Raw genomic sequence first — 20,574 nt, 5'->3', positions numbered from 1 at the left:
GGTTATATGGTCACTGTTTTTACTACATTAGTTTGAATCACTACATTTTAGTGATGAGAAATATTTGCAATAAATTTAGTCATGGATTATTAACATTTAAAATGTTCAAAATTGTTTTTTTTCAAATGTTTGAATTTTGTATGTGTTTATCAGTCCCAAAGTTTAATAAATCAGACACTGATGGCACAGTGCTCTGTTTTAAGTCTTTTTTTTTCAACCAAAAATGCTTTGCGCTGGTTAGGGTGTACTTGGCTGAAAAAATATTTCACAGGGGGTACATCACTGAAAAAAGGTTGAGAACCACTGCCATAGACCATATATATACACACAATAAATAAACAGATAAACCTCCAATTTAAATTCCATTTAGAATATTTATGGATGACCAGGAAACCAGAAGCAAGAGTTACTCCAGGGAGTTACTCCAGATCCAGGGTGAGGGAGTGATTCAGCGTTGGTTTTCAGCGGTCGCGACGAGGCGGCAACCAGACAGCAATGGCGGCCAGATCTCCCACAATTCAAAGCGAGGGAGAATGTGCCCAGCGCCGACCAGTTGCCGTGGCAGTGAAAATAAAAAGTCCGATAGTTGGATTAAAGATAGTTCAAATGTCTCCAATGAGGGAGATGAAGGACGGGACAACATTCCAGAGGATGGTTCAGTTGCCGGATAACATCTATGAATAAACTGGTCTCTACTCTTGTCGCTTCAGATGGAGGTTTCGTGTTTGGGAACAGGTTTCTGGGTGGGTGTAGATTTACACATGCTGATATCTCGGGGACACACAGGAGCCCAGGGCAGTGGGTGGTGTAGAGAAACTATCGGTAGACATTGGTGGGCGACTGCTTTTCTTTATTTCAAAAATAAACTTTATTCAAAGAATCCCAAATCTGATCTGTTAGCTTGGACGATGGACCGAATGGCCTAATTCTGCTTCTATCACCATTGACCTTATGACGTTATTTGTCGCTTTTGTGGGTTGATGCCATGTGAGTAGTAGCCGGGTACCTCCAGTGAGTAAGACTGAAACTCATAGAATACATTCCGCATTCCAGTCCAGTCTTGCAGTCCTACACGAACAGGTTCAGAATATCGTTCCCCCACAGATATCACCGCTGGCATTGGAGTCGACTCTGGGATTTGTTCAAGGCGGCGGCACATCAGAGCTCCCGGCGCGATCCTTGTGTCAGTCCGGTGAGGGTCAACGTCTGACTTCAGCGCTGACAGTGCAGGAGGGGGCTCCCAGCGAGACCGTTCGTCCCATCGTCAACGCTGCAACCCCCATACAGCTGCAGACGGACGCTTCCTCGACCGGTGAGTGAATCAGATGCGTGTTCCCGGGAAACACAAAAAAGGAAATCTGCGGGATTCAGGTAATTAATAACCATGGGGAAACTCTGTGCGTCATCTGTTCATGCCCTGCTCCCTGTTCCTTCAGCACTTTGTGTTCTACGCCTTTACGGGGCTATATAACCATATAACAATTACAGCACGGAAACAGGCCATCTCGACCCCTCTAGTCCGTGCCGAACACATAATCTCTCCTAGTCCCATATACCTGCGCTCAGACCATAACCCTCCATTCCTTTCCCATCCATATAACTATCCAATTTATTTTTAAATGATAAAAACGAACCTGCCTCCACCACCTTCACTGGAAGCTCATTCCACACAGCTACCACTCTCTGAGTAAAGAAGTTCCCCCTCATGTTACCCCTAAACTTCAGTCCCTTAATTCTCAAGTCATGTCCCCTTGTTTGAATCTTCCCTACTCTCAGTGGGAAAAGCTTTTCCACGTCAACTCTGTCTATCCCTCTCATCATTTTAAAAACCTCTATCAAGTCCCCCCTTAACCTTCTGCGCTCCAAAGAATAAAGCCCTAACTTGTTCAACCTTTCTCTGTAACTTAGTTGCTGAAACCCAGGCAACATTCTAGTAAATCTCCTCTGTACTCTCTCTATTTTGTTGACATCCTTCCTATAATTAGGCGACCAAAATTGTACACCATACTCCAGAATTGGCCTCACCAATGCCTTGTACAATTTTAACATTACATCCCAACTTCTATACTCAATGCTCTGATTTATAAAGGCCAGCACACCAAAAGCTTTCTTTACCACCCTATCTACATGAGATTCCACTTTCATGGAACTGTGCACAGTTATTCCCAGATCCCTCTGTTCACCTACATTCTTCAATTCCCTACCATTTACCATGTACGTCCTATTTTGATTTGTCCTGCCAAGATGTAGCACCTCACACTTATCAGCATTAAACTCCATCTGCCATCTTTCAGCCCACTCTTCCAACTGGCATAAATCTCTCTGTAGACTTTGAAACTCTTCTTCATTACCCGCAACCCCACCTATCTTAGTATCATCTGCATACTTACTAATCCAATTTACCACACCATCGTCCAGATCATTGATGTACATGACAAACAACAGTGGACCCAACACAGATCCCTGTGGCACCCCACTCGTCACTGGCCTCCAACCTGACAAACAACCATCCACCATTACTCTCTGGCATCTCCCATTCAGCCACTGTTGAATCCATCTTGCTACTCCACCATTAATACCCAACCAATGTCATGCGTGTGTGTATCCGGCTCTGTGCATGTTGGAATTTGACTCTAAATGCAGGGATTGGTCGCCACCACAGTACAGACCATGTTCCTTCCACTCAGTGCGCAGTAACAACATGAACAGAACGTTGCTGTAAAATTAGCAGCACATATCTCCACATAACTTGATAAAGGCTGATGGCTGATCATCCAACTCAGTATCCTCTACCTGCCTCTATCAACTCAGTATCCTGTACCTGCCTTCTATCCATATTCGATTCCTTTAGCCACAAGGGCCACATCTAACTCCCTCTCAAATATAGCCAATGAACTGTGGCCTCAATTACCATCTGTGGCAGAGAATTCCATAGATTCACCACTCTGTGTAAAAAATGACTTTCTCATCTCGGTCCTAAAAGACTTCCCTCTTATCCTTAAACTGTGACCCCTAGTTCTGGACTTCCCCAACATCAGGAATAATCTTCCTGCATCTAGCCTGTCCAACCCCTTAAGAATTGTTTAAGTTTCTATAAGATCCCCCCTCAATTTTCTAAATTCTAGGGTGTACAAGCCGATGAAAGATAGTCCGAGGGTCTCTATAATGAGTTCGAGAGTGGCTTCGGACTACTCTCTAATCGTTGGCAGGGTCATCTGATTATTGTGGATGTGGAGGATGTGCGTCAGGCATGATATTCACCTCCAGAAAAAACGTAGAAATTATTGGCCGGGGGGTCCAGGAGGCCGGCTAGGTCCCCGGCATTTTCAATAAATTGAAGTGATTCCCAAGCTTTCTGCTGGTAGTTTACATAACGGAAGCTTAGAATTTTTCCAACACATAACCAGTATAATTAACTCCAAAAATATATATTTCATGAAATAGACAATAGGTGCAGGAGTATTCCATTCGTCCTTTCGAGCCAGCACTGCCATTCAATGTGATCACAGACAATACACAATAGGTACAGGAGTAGGCCATTCGACCCTTCGAGCCAGCACCGCCTTCTCAACATATCCCTTAACTCTGCTATCCATAAGAGGCAAATAATTCCACAAACTCACAACTCTCTGTGTGAAAAAGTTTTCCTCATCTCCGTTCTAAACAGCTTACCACTTATTCTTAAACTATGGTCTCCTTGTTCTGGACTCTCGCAGTATTGGGAACATGTGTCCTGCCTCTAGCGTGTACAAACCCTTAATCTATATTACTAAAAGTCTGTTCTTGACCTGTTTTGGCCATCTGTGCTGCGATTTCCGAGAGAACGCCGCCACCTACGGCCGTCATTTTGGCCACCTCGCTCAGAGCCCCCCCTCCACCGTATGTGTGCCGAGGATTTTTCCCGTCGATGAAAAATGACAGATATATTAATGTTTTTACAAAATTCCCCATTCTCTCTGCTGCTCCTGCTGGTGGGAGGGGGAGGGACTATAAAACCAGGAAGTGGTGTGCCTCAATTAATCTCTGCAAGCTGGAGCTCTGTCAATTAGTCTCTGTCACTCTGAGCTCTGAATGACACTGAACAAATGTCTACAGCACTGCGAGTACCCTTAATTTGGTTTGAAAATGAAAATATGGATAGTTTGAAGTAAAAAAGCACTGCCTGCAAATGGTTGTTTGGGTTGAGTAAAAAAGGCACTCTCTCTCTCTCCACCTGTCTCTCCCTATCCCTATTCCTCTCTCTTTCTCTCTCTCTCCCCCCTACCCCCCCCCTCCCTCCTCCCCCCCCTCCTCTCCCCCTCCCTCTCCTCTCCCCCCTCCCTCTCCTCTCCTCTCCCCCTCCCTCTCCTCCCCCCCTCCCTCTCCCCCCCCCTCCCTCTCCTCTCCCCCCCCTCTCCTCCCCCCCCCATCTCCTCTCTCCTCCCCCCATCTCCTCTCCCCTTTTTCTCCCCCTCCTCCCCTCCATCCCCCCTCCCCTCCACACACCCCTACCCCCTTCCCTCCACCCTCCCTCCCCCTCCCTGCACCCTACCTCTCCCCCTCCCCTCATCTCACCCCACTCTCAGCACACCCTCTCTCCTCTCTCTCTCTCTCTCTCCTCCTCCCCTCCATCCCCTCCCCCACCCTCCCTCCCTCCCCTAAACACCCCATACCCTCTTCCCTCCACCCTCTACACTCCCTCCCCCTGCCTGCTCCCCACCTCTCCCCCTCACCCCTCTCTCTCCCCCTCACTCTCACCCTCTCTCTCTCCTGCCCCACCTTTCCCCCCTCACCCACCCTCCCTCTACTCCTCCTCTCCACCCCTCTATCCCTCTTGCCCATCACTCTGTGTCTCTGTCTCTCTCTCTGTCTCTGCCCCTTCTCTCTCTGCACTCACTCTCTACCCCCGCCCCCCCTCCCCCCTCAAGATGTGACTGCAAGTTGGGGACTATGCGTCAGTAGATAGGGTGGTTATGGGGTAAAAGGAGCAAATTAATAATATTAATATAATATCAAGGGGAGGGGGTAATTAGCATGAGTGCAGGGGGGAAAGTTAGTGTGTGACGCTGCATGCCGCCTCCTCCCCCCCCCCACAACCGCACGTTGGGGGCACAGACCCAACGGGTCTGCACTTGGTCTAGTAATCTTATGTTTCACTAAATTACTTCATACAACTAAAAAAATCTTTAGACAAAACGTTACTTGAAATGGCTCTTTGCCTGGAACTGAGATGAGCAAAATGTTTTTCACCCAGAGAGTTGTGAATTTGCGCATTTCTCTGCCACAGAAGGCAGTGGTCTCGTCTCCTTCAGCAGCACCTCGGTCTTCCTTTCTGAGCTCAGACGCTCACTTCTTCTCACCTCACCTACACACTTACACCTCAACTAATCTCCTCGCCTCACTAAACCCCTGGCCTCGACGATACCTCACTACCAAACCTCTCTTCACACATAAACCTCGCCTCCACTAAACCTGGCCCCTCAAATAAACTTCATACCTCACTAAACTTCACCTCACACCTAACTCACACCTTACCTCAACTAAACCTCCCAGCTCACGACTAAACGTCACCTCACACCTAATCCACGCATCGACTAATCGCCGGCTCTCACCCATCCCCGCTATTTCTCGCCCCCCCCCCACCCCGGCACCGGCCATTGGCGGCGCCTCACATGAGCGGAGCGGCTCCAACCTGGGGGGCAGGGCCCAGAGCGGCGCAGGTGCAATGCCCGAAAGAGCCGGTGGGAGGGGAGGGGCCACTGGCGCTGATGTTGACGTCGAGCCCGAGCCCCTCCCTGCGGTGATTTGTAGAGGCGGGGATTAGGCGTCAGGTGAAGTTTAGTCGTGAGGTGGAGTTTAGTCGTGAAGCGGAGTTTAGTCGTGAGGCGAAGTTTAGTCGTGAGGCGGAGTTTAGTCGTGAGGTGGAGTTTAGTAGTGAGGTGGAGTTTAGTCGTGAGGTGGAGTTTAGTCGTGAGGTGGAGTTTAGTCGTGAGGTGGAGTTTAGTCGTGAGGTGGAGTTTAGTCGTGAGGTGGAGTTTAGTCGTGAGGTGGAGTTTAGTCGTGAGGTGGAGTTTAGTCGTGAGGTGGAGTTTAGTCGTGAGGTGGAGTTTAGTCGTGAGGTGGAGTTTAGTCGTGAGGTGGAGTTTAGTCGAGGCGAGGTTTCGTGCTTGAGGCGAGGTTTAGTCAGGACCGGATTTAGATGAAGAGAGGCTCTAAGCTGTTCCACTTTTGAGGTCCTTCCCGATCCCCCACCCCCACGACTAGGATTGTCCACCAGTTTGACACCGATTTGCAGCCGAGCGTGGCCAATGAGATAAGGGGCTGAAAAGCTGCGTTGAGATTTATTTATTTATTGCCAGTGCTAGTGTCGAGTTATTGGCTTAAAACACTATTGTTCTGAAATGGAGGGGAAGGAAAATAAATGAAGGGTTGTTTAGAGACTACAGTGCGCTGTGACAGCATATGTAGGAAAGGCCTATGACAGTGTCAAAAATATTATACACGTTGCAGGGCTCTCACTTAACTTTTTTTCTCTGTTGTCAGCTTGGCAGCTTTTTAAGTTGCCAAATGACAGTTTAGGTGGTCATTTAAGACGGTTTGCATGACCCGTGCGATAACGTGCTCGGACGAAGTCTGTAGTTACCAGTTGGAATTATGCTCAATGAAGCATTCACATATTATTTCTGCTTCAAATAAAGTCACAAACTAAACATATTCACCAATCAAGGCATGATATATACCACAATGACATGCAGCAAAATTATAATACAGTATCTCAACTCTTTTTACACGTTGCAATTAATGAAAGTTCTATTATTTCTTTCCACTTCCAAACAAAAATGTGGTTCGATTATTCAGCGTATAATCAATCTCAGTGAGACCAAGTGCAAGCTTGGCGATCGCTTCGCACAACACCTCCACTCAGTTCGCAATAACCAATACTCCAGATGTGGTCTCACCAGAGCCCTATACAACTGCAGAAGAACCTCTCTACTATACTGAAATCCTCTTGTTATGAAGGCCAACTGGTGTACAAGGACACCCAGGCCTCGCTGCACCTCCCCCTTACCTAACCTAACCCCATTGAGATAATAATCTACCCCCTTGTTTTTGCCACCAAAGTGGATAACCTCACATTTATCTATATTATACTGCATCTGCCACGCATCTGCCCACTCAACCTGTCCAGGTCACCCGGCAACCTCCGAACATCCTCTTCACAGTTCACACTGCCACCCAGCTTTGTGTCATTTTGTATGTTCTGCCCGACAGCACTGACTATGGTCCTTCCATTCAGTGTCCAACATAGTACACGTAGTCCACGTAGTGACAACATGATCAGAACGTTGTAATATAATTAGCTGCACATATTTCTATATAACCAGATAAAGCAGGGACTGTAGGCGTGTTGCATTTTACAGCAGTGAATAGCAAGGCTGTGATCTCTGAGGATACATGTGGCATTCAGTTTCAGTTGGTTTCACGTTGATTTCCCTATTGAAATAATTTTGCAGTTAGAACACATCCCTGCCTTGATATCTGCTCATTGCTTCTGATGGAAACTTCCTGCTTCAGAACAGGTTTCTGACTGGCGCGGCGTTAAGGTACCCATACTAATGTCTCTACGGGAGTCTCGACCAATTTTACGATAGTGACTACAACTCTGTTAGTTTCAGGGATGATCAATTACATCTTGGGCGTGGAATGGGGAGACAACTTCAGATGCAAGTTAATACGGGAAGAGACAGGAAAATCCCAGGCTGAGAGTCAGACGTCCTCCATCACTGACCACCAGCTCCACCATCAGGTAGGATTTAACATTGATTACTCTCTGACGATCATTGACACGCCAGGGTTCGGGGACACCAGGGGCATCAGCCAGGATCAACAGATCACTGAGCAAATCCGCGAGTTCTTCACTTCTCCACAGGGTGTTGATCAGATTGACGCCGTGTGTTTTGTTGCTCAAGCCTCCCTGGCTCACCTGACTCACACACAGAAATATGTCTTTGATTCGATTCTTTCTATTTTTGGAAAAGATATTGCAGAAAACATTCAGATCCTGGTGAATTTTGCATCAGACGACTTGAAGAAATAGCTCTGAGGCCAAACCCATTATCCACCCCAGCTCACATTGACCTCATGATTCAGTCTGAAAAAGGAGAGGCGAGGCTTGGGTTCATGGAGCGAATTCAGACACTGGGTAAAGTAAAGGAACGGGCAGAGTTAATACAAAATGTAGCAAATAATGAGAAACTGCTACCACTGGAGTCAAATGGAGGTCCAATGTTTGGGAAACGTGCTGGAAAAAAGACTGGAATATCATCTAATATGTAAAATTGGTTAACTCCCAATAAGTAGATGATAACCATTCCAACTGTTCCCAGTAGAGGGTGCAAATGTTTCACTCAGCCCAGAAACAATCCATTCTTCTAATTCCCCCTCCTTCTCCTGCCTCACCTTCCCACAGCCTTTCACACCACACCTTGGTTCCTCAATGCTGCCCCACCCTCACCCACTAGCTGCCACCCCCCTCGCCCGTGGTTTGCCACTACCAGGAGCTACCTGGAGTAGCTTCTCATCCAAGTACCACGTTAGTACTTCAGGGGAGCCTGAAGAATCCATCCACAATCCGTTCCCGTTCCACGTCCATGTTCCCGCACGGAAAGCTCACCTACATCACGGCGCCCATTTATTCACGAGACAAGCAATCCCCAGCACCAGTTCCTAACCTTCTTCCTCCAAACCCCACTCTGTCCGTGAGGTCAGACGGTACATTTTCCACCCAGTGCAGGAGGAGGAGAAGCTTTCTGCCAGCTTTGTGTCTCTCCCTGGTCACTGCCAGAGTCGGAGTCACGGGCTGGTGGGGGGGGGGGGGGGGGGTAAAGTAGTCACAAACAACGTCAGTGAATATATTCAACCCCTCTCGCCTCAGGACAAGGGCACTGATCTATTTGCCCGGTATGCAAAGTGCCGGGGGTCCAGCACAAGGTTTGTGATATTTTTCAGCTGGGCCTGCACAAGTCTTTCAAGGGACTTCATGATTACAGAGGTCAGTGCGACAGGCCTGTATTCATTAAGACCAGTAATACTTGGCTTTTTGGGTAGGGGAACAATAGTGGAGACTTTGAAGCAGGCAGGGACAGTGCAGGTTTGCAGGGATCGATTGAAAATATCTGTGTAGACTGGTGCCAGTTGGTCAGCACAGAGCTTGAGGGTAGAGGGGGGAACATTGTGTGGTCCTGGGCCCAAAACTGCTCACAATGCACTAAGTGCGATCATACCAGCACCTTTTAAATCCTGAACATTACATCCTTGTTTTTATAATCTAATCCTCTCGAAATTAATGCTAACATTGCGCTCACTACCGATTGAACTTGCAAATTATCCTTTTGGGAACTGCACCAGCACTCCCAAGTCCCTTTGCACCTCCGATTTCTGAATCCAATCCCCATTTAAAAAAAAGTCTATGCCTTTATGTCTACCCATCCCTTCTCTCCAGAGATGTTGCCTGTCCTGCTGAGTTACTCCAGCATTTTGTTTCTATCTTAAATACACACACACAGACAGGCAGGGAATTCCTTCACGTTTCTGTTGACATTTTGGGTCAAGACCCTTCTTCAGAAGAACTCAATGGCCTGCAATGACGAGTATACTACTGAGTTACTCCAGCATTTTGTGTCTATCATAAGAGCAGAATTCAGCCATTCAGCCCAGCAAGTCTACTCCGCCATTCAATCAATCATTCCCTCTTAACACCATTCTCCTGCCTTCTCCCCATAACCCCTGACACATGTACTAATGAAGAATCTATCTATCTCTGCTTTAGAAAATATCCATTGACATGACATCCACAGCTCTCTGTGGCAATGAATCCCACAGATTCACCACCCTCTGACTGACTGACCAGAGAATGAATACTCACCATGTACCAACAGAGCGCTAAACACGACAACCACTGTGATCACCAAGATAGCGGCTGGGTACAATCCAACCCGAGATCTGGGATTGGGTTCATGATCTACAACAAAATAAATCACCTTTGGTTACCTCTTGTAGATTTTAATTTAAATGTCCATGATGCAGAGAAGACTTCCCTTTGTATGTATCATGTTTTGCATTCAATTCAATGATTCAGTGATAATTTATTGTCACGTATCTAGGTACAATTAAGTTCTTTGATTGTGTTGTACAAACCGTAATCACACAGCAGACTTCTCCTCGATAGCGGTAGAGTTGCTGCCTTGCAGCGCCGGAGACCCGGGTTCGATCCTGACTACGGGTGCTGTCTGTATGGAGTTTGTACGTTCTTGTCGTGACCTGCGTGGGTTTTCTCCAAGATCTTCTCTTTCCTCCTACACTCCATTGGCGTACAGGTATGTAGGTTAATTGGATTGGTCTAAGTGTAAATAGTCCGTAGTGTGTGTAGGATAGTGTTAATATGCGGGGATCACTGGTCGGTGCGGACTCAGTGGATCGAAAGGCCTGTTTCCACGCTGTATTTCTAAACAGAACTAAACTAAACCAAACGTGGACAACCCGAGTCTCGCAGAAAACCTGGGTCTCTGACGCTGTAAGCGCTGGAAGGCTGTAACTCTACAGCTGCGCTGCCATGATGCCTTGTTGGACAATTGTTCCTATCTTGCTTCCCCACGATGCATTCTCTTGAGTTACACGGATTAAAAACTACTTATCTTCCTTACAATTTTCTAAATTTCCTACATCACGTCTGGAGAGATATTTATCCACACAGGGAAAACGGAATGAGAGATCATGTGAATTATAAGAAATATGTTGTCAAGCTGGAAAGGATACAGAGAAGATTTACAAGGATGTTGACAGGAGTAGAGGGTCTGAGCTATAGGGGGAGGGTGAGGAGGTTGGGACTCTAATCTTTGGAGAGCAGGAGGAAAAAAAGAATGAGAGGAATAGAGTCTCTTGCTCAGAGTAAGTGAATTGTGGACCAAAGGCTTTAAGGTGAAGGAGAAAAGATTTAAGAGGAATCTGAGGGGTAACTTTTTCATACAAAGGGTGGTGGGTGTATGGAACAAGCTGCCAGAGGAGGTAGTTGACTATCAGGGACTATCCCAACTTTTAAGAGACAGTTGGACAGGTACATGGTAGGACAAATTTGGAGGGTTATGGACCAAACGTAGGCAGGTGGGATGAGTGTAGCTGGGACAGGTAGCCAAGTTGGGCCGAAGGGCCTGTTTCCACACTGTATCTCTCTATGACACTAAGAATAAGATAGTCATCCATTTCAATCAGAATTTAGGGGGATGTTATATGGCTGGAGAGTGCTTAGTCTAGAGTGACATACGCTGATAAGGACAGATAACAAGCGTGGAGAGGGGCTCTTGTGTAAAATAAACATCAACATGGGACAAATGGCCATCATCTGTGCAATAGACCTTTACAACTTGGGTCACACGATAACGCAGTGGTTGAGTTGCTGCCTTACAGAGCCAGAGACCCCGGGTTCGTTCATGACTACGGGTCCTTGTCAGCACATGTTTGGACGTTCTCCCCGTGACCAGCGTGGGTTTTTTCCCACACTCCAAAAACGTGGAGGTTTGTAGGTTAATGGACTTTGGCATAATTGTAAATTGTCCCTCGTGTGTAGGATAGTGTTAGTGTGCGGGGATCCCTGGTCGGTGCGGACTCGGTGGACAGAAGCACATGTTTCTGTGTTGTATCTTTGTATCTCAGGATAGTTTTATGCCCCTGTCCCACTTAGGAAACCTGAACGGAAACCTCTGGAGACTTTGCGCCCCACCCAAAGTTTCCGTGCGGTTCCCAGAGGTTTTTGTCAGTCTCCCTACCTGCTTCCACTACCTGCAACATCCGACAACCACCTGTAACCTCCGGGAACCGAATGGAAACCTTGGGTGGGGCGCAAAGTCTCCAGAGGTTTCCTAAGTGGGACAGGGGCTTGAGTGTGCGGGAAACCCTGGTCGGTGCGGACTCGGTGGACAGAAGCACATGTTTCCGTGTTGTATCTATGTATCTATAAACTAAACTGGAAGTTAAACACACCAGGGAGATCGGAGTGATATCTTATGATGATAAGGTCAAATAACAATAGTGAGGAGGGGTTCTTTAGTTTTATTTAGTTTAGTTTAGATATACTACGCAGAAACAGGCTCTTCAGCCCATGGAGTATGCACCGACCACCGATCCCTGCACATTAACACTATCCTACACTAGGGATAATATTTGTAACATTGATACCAAGCCAATTAACCTACAAACATGTACATCTTGAGTGTGGGAGGAAACCCTTGCAGGTGACGGGGAGAACGTACAAACTCCATACAGATGCTTAAGGAACGTCTTTCCCCTAAATCTCAGTCTGAAGAAGTGTCTCGACCCGAAACGTCAACTATTCTTTTTCTCCACAGATGCTGTCTGATCCGCTGAGTTACTCCAGCTTTTTGTGTCTATCTTGTATTATTTAATACAGCCCGTAGCCAGGATCGAACCTGGGTCTCTGACGACGTGCGAGCTGTGAGGCAGCAACTCTACCGCTGCACCACCGTGCCGCTTCTTGTGCAGCTTCAACAATGTGGGTCAAACAGACCTTTGCCAATACCGTGACAGACTTACCTTCGATGACCAGCTGGTAGGTGATGTTGGTTCGACTGACTTGGTTTTCCCACGCTACATGTGTAATAGCTAGAGTCTGACTTCTCTGCGTTCCAAATGGTAAACGTTACGTTCCCATCAGACAGGGACTGCCGTGGGCTCACTGGGAGGACAACTCCTTCTCTGCTCCACAGAATGGAAGTCGCTCTCCGTCTCTGCACCGTGCAGTTCAGCACAGCCGTGTGGTTCTCAGGGTTGTATTCACAGGAGATGGATGGTGTGGAGAGAGGATCTGGTGAACAACAGAGTCAATGAACCAAGACACAAACACCCTTTTTTTAGACCTCAAGTATACAAAAGTAATTCCAGATTTATGAAAGGGATCTACAAGAGTCGCTGCCTCAAAAAGCCTGTCAGCATCATCATAGATCCACAACACCCTGGCCACGCTCCTTTGCCTTCTGAGGAGGTATAGGTGTTGGCCTGCTTTCTTGACCATTGCTTCGATACGGGTGGTCCAGGACTGGTGATGTTTACTCCTAAGAACTTAACATTTTCAACCATATCTACCTCAGCACCATAATTGCATACTGGGATATGTGAACCGCTTCCTTTCAGAATTCCATCACTATCTCCAAGGTTGTTGTCTTGATACCAGATCATGGGGTATTTAGGACCCAATTTAGGACTGTGCCCTCTAGGTTTGATTGACACTTCTTGAACATCTCCCACAATATAATGATTCACATTTCTCAGCCACCATCTGCCATTGAAAAGGTTAAATGCTCTTAAATATATAAAAGATACATGGTGGGATACTTGACTAGGTTGTAGCTTGTATTTCTTCTCAAGCAGGCTTTCTCCAGAAACGTACAGGATTATGTGATTTGTTTTGTTTTGGCGTAAATGTAAAATTGTCCCCAGTGTGTGCAGGGTAGTGTTAATGGGATCACTGGTCGGTGCGGACCCGGTGGGCCAAAGTGCCTGTTTCTATGATGTATATCTGAACCAAAATCAACTTACAGTAATTGAGCTTCAAGGCAATTAATACAGGAAAAGGATTCATGCTTGGAAAATGTCGACTCAGCACACTGTCACCATTTCATTCAAATAATTACAAACCCTCTGGTTACTTACCAATGACTTCAAGAGATCGAATTCTAGTCCTCTGTGGGTCTAAGTCCACTGTCATTTTATAGTGGCCACTGTCTGCTTTACCAACATCTTTTAATTGAAAGGATCCATCTGATCTGTTAACTTGAATTCGATTCCTATAGTTTTCAAATATGTTGATATTTCCTTCATGCACCTCGGTAATGAGGAGATTCCGGCTGGAATCTGAGAAGCCCCAGTGGACATTTTTAAATTCCTTATCAGTTCCGGGGAATGGAATAGTGGAGCCTGTGGCAGCCAGCATCCTGTCACTTGTCCACTGAGCTGCAAAACAATGAATTAATACAAACAGTATCACACCTGAGATATGTAGGAAGGAACTGTAGATGCTGGTTTAAACTGAAGATTGACACAAAAAGCTGGAGTAACTCAGCGAGTGAGACAGCATCTCTGGAGAAAAGGAATAGGTGACATTTCGGGTCGAGGCCCTTCTTCAGACTCCTGAAGACTCCAGAGTCTGAAGTAGGGACTCGACCCGAAACATCACCTATTCCTTTTCCCCAGAGATGCAGTCGTTGAGTTACTCCAGGTTTTTGTGCCACATCTGAGATAGATGAACACACACACACACGTAGATGTTCAGTGTTTATCTTAGCTACCACACAGTACTAACGGTAAAGAAAGTGTAGGAGTCATTTAGCTTTAAGGGCCTGTTCCACTTGGTCATCATTTGCACGTCACGCAGATGGCGAGCGAATATTTTGTACATCACAAAATCCTGCGGCGCCGCGCGTCACTGCCTATGTCATCGCACGCCACGCGCATGTAATGCATACCATGCACGCATCGTGTGCATCGTGACGTGTAAATTATGTCGCGTAATTTATGCGCAAATGACGGCCAAGTGGGACAAGCCCTTAAGTAAGTTTATTATAGCCACCTGTCTTGTTACCTTCCATAGTTATCTGCCTATGTTAATGTGGGTGGAGTTATTTAAGTAGTCTGGGCGTGTTTTTAGCCTGAAGAGTCTAGCACTTACGCGCAGATACATTAGTTTCAGTTTTGATGTCAGAGCCATGAGATGATACAGTTTTCTACCATTATCATCATGACCACCAGCATGATTGGGACGATGATTAAGAACGGAATTTAAGTGTTATTTCATTGTTCTGTATTTCTACAATAAAGAAGCTATTAATCAACAAACTACGGCTGGAAGATTCATCATTGCTATCTCAGGAGTGTCGTGACATGCGTGAGATTACTTTACTAATGGTCTCCGACATATTAGTGGTTTAACAAAGGTTGAACTTTGGGATGCTTTAAAAAGCTGCCACACTAGAAAGTGTATAGTATGCTTCCACATTAGATGGGACATTGAGTATAAGAGTCAAGAAGTCAGGTTGCAGCTTTATAAAACCATTGTTCGGACACATTTCGAGTATTGCATGTTGTGCTAATCATCACTTGTACAGGAAGATTATGGAGGTTTTCGAGGGAGTGTAGAAGAGATTTACCACAATGTTGCCTGGATTCGAGAGTATTAGCTATCAGATGACATTGGACAAACTTGGGTTATTTTATATGGTACTTCAGAGGGTGATGAGAGACCTGATTGAAGTATCTAAAATAGTGAGAGGCATTGATAGGGTGGACAGTCAGAACATTTTTTCCCCCAACATGGAAATGTCAAAGGCAAGAGGACATAGCTTTAAGGTGAGGAGGGGGGAGGGGGTGGGAAAGTTTAAAAGAGATGTGCGAGGCATGGTTTTTTGACAACACCCACTCCCTCAGAGTTAAAAAGGCAAAATATCTAGTTATTAACTTCAGGGAGCATGGTGGAGTACATGTCCAATCAGCATCAATGGTGCTGAAGTGGAAATGGTTGAAACTTCATCTTCCTGGGTGTAAAGGGCACCCTTTAAGGGCATCCACGGTGGTGGATTTGCTGCCTTACAGCGCCAGAGACCCGGGTAGGATCCTGACTATGGATGCTGTCTGTACGGCGTTTGTACATTCCCCGTGGGTTTTCTCCAACATCTTCAGTTTCCCCTCACACTCAAAAGACGTGCAGGTTTATGGGTTAATTGGCTTGGTATAAATGTAAATTGTCCCTAGTTTGTATCAGAAAGTGTTAATGCGAGGGGATCGCTGGTCAGTGTGGACTCAATGGGCCGAAGGGCCTGTTTCCGTGCTGTATCTCTAAATTAAACTAAAACACAATATCTCCACCAATTTTTCATGGACCAACCAACCACATTGAAGATTGTAGATGTTGATTAAAAATGAATATGCAAATGAAATTTGAAGACTGAAGAACAAAGTAGCACATCATCACCTCCACTTGTTTAAGAGACAAAGGACAAGTTCAGTATATCTCCAATAACTTATCAATGTCTACAGATGCACAGTAGAAAGTAGTAAATTCAATTTTTTTTCTCTCGGTCATCGGCAGCTGAGGGATTACAATAGACAATAGAAGACTATAGACAATACCTGATAGAAGTTTGTAAAATTTTGAAAAGGCATACAGTGTCCTCCATAATGTTTGGGACAAAGACCCACCACTTATTTATTTCCCAATGTATTCCTCAATTTTATATTTGTAATAGAAAACAAATCACATACGGTTACGAGTGCCCTGGTCTCCGGGGAGGAGGCAGCTGCTCCAGACTTTACCAAGCCGCTGAGGAATTGTTTCACCCGACGCTGGAGTTCGATCTTCACGGCAAGAGGGCCCTGAAAACATCGGAAGGCCACAAATGGGCCCCGACCTCGGGTGTTTCATGGAGGAAGAGGACTTAACATTCTGGTGCCTTTCCCCGCAGTGGAAATTTTTGATTCTGCTGTGGGGGGATGTTTGTGTTGAACTCTATAATGTGTTGTGTCCATTTTCTTTATTTGTTAACCTTTTTCTATGGTATGCAAACTTATTATCTATTTTATGTAAAGCACTTTGGTGTCAATGTGAGTTGACTTAAAACGTGCTATATAAATAAAACTTACTTACTTACTTAAAGTACATATTGTCAGATTTTAATAAAGGCCATATTTCTACATTTTGGTTTCAACATGTAGAAATGACCGCAGTGTTTACACATAGTCCCCCCATTTCAGGGCACCATAATGTTTGGGACACAGCAATGCCATGTAAATGAAAGAAGTCATGTTCAGTATTTTGTTCCATATCCTTTGCATGCAATGACTGCTTGAAGTCTGCGATTCATGGACATCACCAGTTGCTGGGTGTCTTCTCTGGTGATGCTCTGCCAGGCCTGTATTGCAGCCATCTTTACCTTATGCTTGTTTTGGGGGCTAGCCCCATTCAGTTTTCTCCTCAGCATATAAAAGGCATGCTCAATTGGGTTCAGATCGGGTGATTGACTTGGCCACACATGAATTGACCATTTTTTAAGCTTTGAAAAACTCCTTTGTTGCTTTAGCAGTACGTTTGGGATCATTGTCTTGCTGTAGAATGAACCGCCGGCCAATGGGTTTTGAGACATTTCTTTGAACATGAGCAGATAGGATGTGTTGATACACTTCAGAATTCATTATGCTACCACCATCAGCAGTTGTATCAGCAATGAACATACATGACTTTTTGTTCATGAAGTCTTCTGCACACAGTGGTCAATGACAAATTCACACCTGAAGAGCGGTTCTGATCTGTCGGACAGGTGTTTGGGGATTTTTCTTAAATAGAGACAGAATTCTTCTGTCATCAGTTGTGGAGGTCTTCCTTGGCTGCCAGTCCCTTTGCGATTAGTAAGCTCACCAGTGCTCTCTTTCTTCTTAATGATGTTCCAAACTGTGGATTTGGGGAAGCCTAAGGTTTAGTTGATTTCTCTAACAGTTTTATACTTGTTTCTCAGTCTCATAATGGCGTATTTGACTTTCTTTGGCACAACTTTGGTCCTCATGTTGATAAACAGCAATAAAAGTTTCCAAAGGTGATGGAAAAACTGGAAGAAAGACTAGGTTCTGAGAGCTCTCCTACCTGCATTAAGGAGGCATTTGAACACACCTGAGCAATTACAAACATCTGTGAAGCTAGGCGTCCCAAACATTATGGTGCCTGAAATGTATAAACACAGCTGTAATTTCTACATGGTAAAACCAAAATGTATAAAAATACCCTTTAATAAAATCTGACAACATGCACTTTAACCACGTGTGATTTTTTATATTACAAATCTCAAATTGTGGAGTACAGAGGCAAATAAATAAATGATGGGTCTTTGTCCCAAACCTTCTTAGCAAAATGATTTGAGTATAGGAGAAGGGAGGTTCTACTGCAGTTGTATAGGGTCTTGGTGAGACCACACCTGGAGTATTGCGTACAGTTTTCGTCTTCAAATCTGAGGAAGGACATTATTGCCATAGAGGGAGTGCAGAGAAGGTTTACCAGTCTGAGTTGGATGATCAGCCATGATCATATTGAATGGCGGTGCAGGCTCGAAGGGCCGAATGGCCTACTCCTGCACCTAATTTATATGTTTCTATGATTCCTGGGATGTCAGAACTTTCATATGAGGAAAGACTGGATAGGCTCGGTTTGTACTCGCTAGAATTAAGGAGATTGAGGGGGGATCTTATAGAAACCTACAAAATTCTTAAGGGGTTGGACAGGCTAGATGCAGGAAAATTGTTCCCGATGTTGGGGAAGTCCAGAACAAGGGGTCACAGCTTAAGGATAAGGGGGACATCCTTTAGGACCGAGATGAGAAAAACATTTTTCACACAGAGAGTGGTGAATCCCTGGAACTCTCTGCAACAGAAAGTAGTTGAGGCCAGTTCATTGGCTATATTTAAGAGGGAGTTAGATGTGGCCCTTGCGGCTAAAGGGATCAGGGGGTATGGAGAGAAGGCAGGTATGGGATACTGAGTTGGATGATCAGCCATGATCATATTGAATGGCGATGCAGGCTCGAAGGGCCGAATGGCCTACTCCTGCACCGATTGTCTATGTTTCTATGTTTATGGAGGGCACTGTAAATAGACAGACAGAACCTTTAATTCGAGGGTGGAAATGTCAAAGACGAGTAAACGGGACTGGTCCAGGAACGCTGAGGCCCTGCACAAGAAGGGATAGAGCCAGCTGTACTTTTTGAGGAGTCTCTGCTCCTTCAACATCTCCACTAAGATTCTGCAGATGTTATACCATTTGGTGGTGGCCAGTACCAACTTCTTTACAGCCCCATGCTGGGCCAGCAGGGCGAAGGCCGCAGACGGCTACAGGATTAACAAACACATCAGGAAGGCACACTCCATCCTGGGCATGGAGGTGGATTCATGGGAGGTGGTCTTGGAGGGGAGGATGCTCCTCAAACTGCAGATGATCTTGGACAATACAGCTCACCCCTCCATGACACACTGGTCAACATGAGGATCACCTTCAGCAACAGACTGGTTCCACCAAGATGCAGCACAGAACGCCACTGGAGATCCTTCTTCCCTGTGGCTATCAAACTGTACAACTCTTCCCCCTTCTGTCGTGGGGTAGACTGACTATCCTCCCACCCCCAATCTTTGCACATCTCCAATCCTATCCACTCGTCACATTAATGTAATGTTTCATGTATCTTGTGTTTTATGACTGTTGGCAGATCAATTTTCCTCCTGGGATAAATAAAGCTCTATCGTATCGTAGAGGACTGATTGTGAAGGTCAGATGGGGGAAGTTTCACAAAGAAAGGATTAGTTTCATTTGGGATCATGTTTGACACAGACATCAGGCCCTAACATCAATTGTTCTATTGTTCAATTTAGAATTATATTTTTACGAATGCGTTTTTTTTCGCCCCCAACTTGAACAGTCTTGAGCCAGATTGCAGTCACCGACTGCTTACAGAGGCTCAGAAGTAATTTTACCTGAAACTCTGTTGCTGAGAAGTTGCAGAAGGCAGAGCATAGAGCAGCCGAAGATCATCATTATGTAGAGGAGCTGGTGCTGTCAGCTTATTCAAATAACGGAATAGGGTCACGAAGGTAGCCTGGTAACTTCATCTGAGAACTGAGAGAAGGAAAAGGAGCAATATATCATACATTGCACACATTATAATGTATATTTAGATGAGAGGAACTCAGAGGGTCGGGCATCTGTGGAAGGATTGGGGAGATGATGTTTTATGTAGGACAGTTTTATTGATGAGGGCAGTGTTGCTGATATGAGCCGCAATTTACCTGGTCATGCAAACTTCCTTCCGCTCACCTGCCTTGCCCTTAACTCCAACAGGTATGTGCATCCCCTGGACTCCTGTCAGCAAACTTATAAAAACATCCCACTTTCCTGACATTCCTTTTCCTTCAAACAACCGACTCCAATCAAGTTGAGCAGGTCCCTCTCTCAGACCCTCAAAGTTGGCCTTATCGTAATTTAGCATTTACCTTGTGGGCCCTCTCTGTCCCTATCCATAACTATCTTGAACTTAATAGAACAGTGATCACTGATCCCAAAAAGCTTATCCACAAACACTTCATCAACTTGCCACTCCCAATTTCCCAAGACTAATTCAAGTGTTGCCCTCTCCTGTGTGGGGCCCTCTACATATTGCTGGAGAAAACTCTCCTGAACATTTTGACAAATTCCACCCTCTCTAAACCTTTCACACTATAATATTCCCTTTCAATATTGGGGAAGGTTCCCGTTCCCCTCTGGGCAATTGGCTGGGCAATATCAATTTTGTTACTTTGAAGTCATTATATTAATATCATTTAAACTGCAATGACTGAAGTAAATAAAAGATAAAGAGACACAACAGAAACTGCAGATGCTTGAATGTTCCACAAAAAAGAAAGTGCTGGAGTAACTCAGCAGGTCAATCACCATCTACAGAGGAAATGGACTGGTAATATACAGGCCAGGACCCTTCTTCAGATTGCAGATAGTTAAAT

The 20,574-nt window shown here is 45.5% G+C and overlaps 1 protein-coding gene across 2 annotated transcripts in view; it reads right to left on the bottom strand.

Annotated features, from left to right (window-relative positions):
* LOC116990174 (carcinoembryonic antigen-related cell adhesion molecule 6-like) overlaps positions 1-19,758 on the bottom strand; it is an 80,182-nt gene extending 60,424 nt beyond the window's left edge. The window contains exons 1-4 of one of the 2 annotated variants that reach the window (XM_033047719.1): positions 19,552-19,757; positions 13,874-14,001; positions 5,430-5,435; positions 2,116-2,119 (exon numbers count right to left, since the gene is read on the bottom strand). In XM_033047719.1, coding sequence (XP_032903610.1) covers positions 2,116-2,119; positions 5,430-5,435; positions 13,874-14,001; positions 19,552-19,612 — 199 coding nt within the window. In that variant the 5' untranslated portion in view covers positions 19,613-19,757. Of the gene's footprint in view, positions 1-2,115; positions 2,120-5,429; positions 5,436-9,896; positions 10,001-12,585; positions 12,857-13,701; positions 14,002-19,551 lie in introns of those variants that run through there. The other variant, XM_033047720.1, reaches the window with a different exon arrangement.
* Between the last annotated feature and the right edge of the window lie 816 nt (positions 19,759-20,574).

This window comes from Amblyraja radiata, chromosome 30 (assembly GCF_010909765.2).
Source record: "Amblyraja radiata isolate CabotCenter1 chromosome 30, sAmbRad1.1.pri, whole genome shotgun sequence".
Lineage (NCBI taxonomy): Eukaryota > Metazoa > Chordata > Chondrichthyes > Rajiformes > Rajidae > Amblyraja > Amblyraja radiata.
Note: the sequence above shows the minus strand (reverse complement) of the source record. Positions and strands in the feature narration are given on the sequence as shown.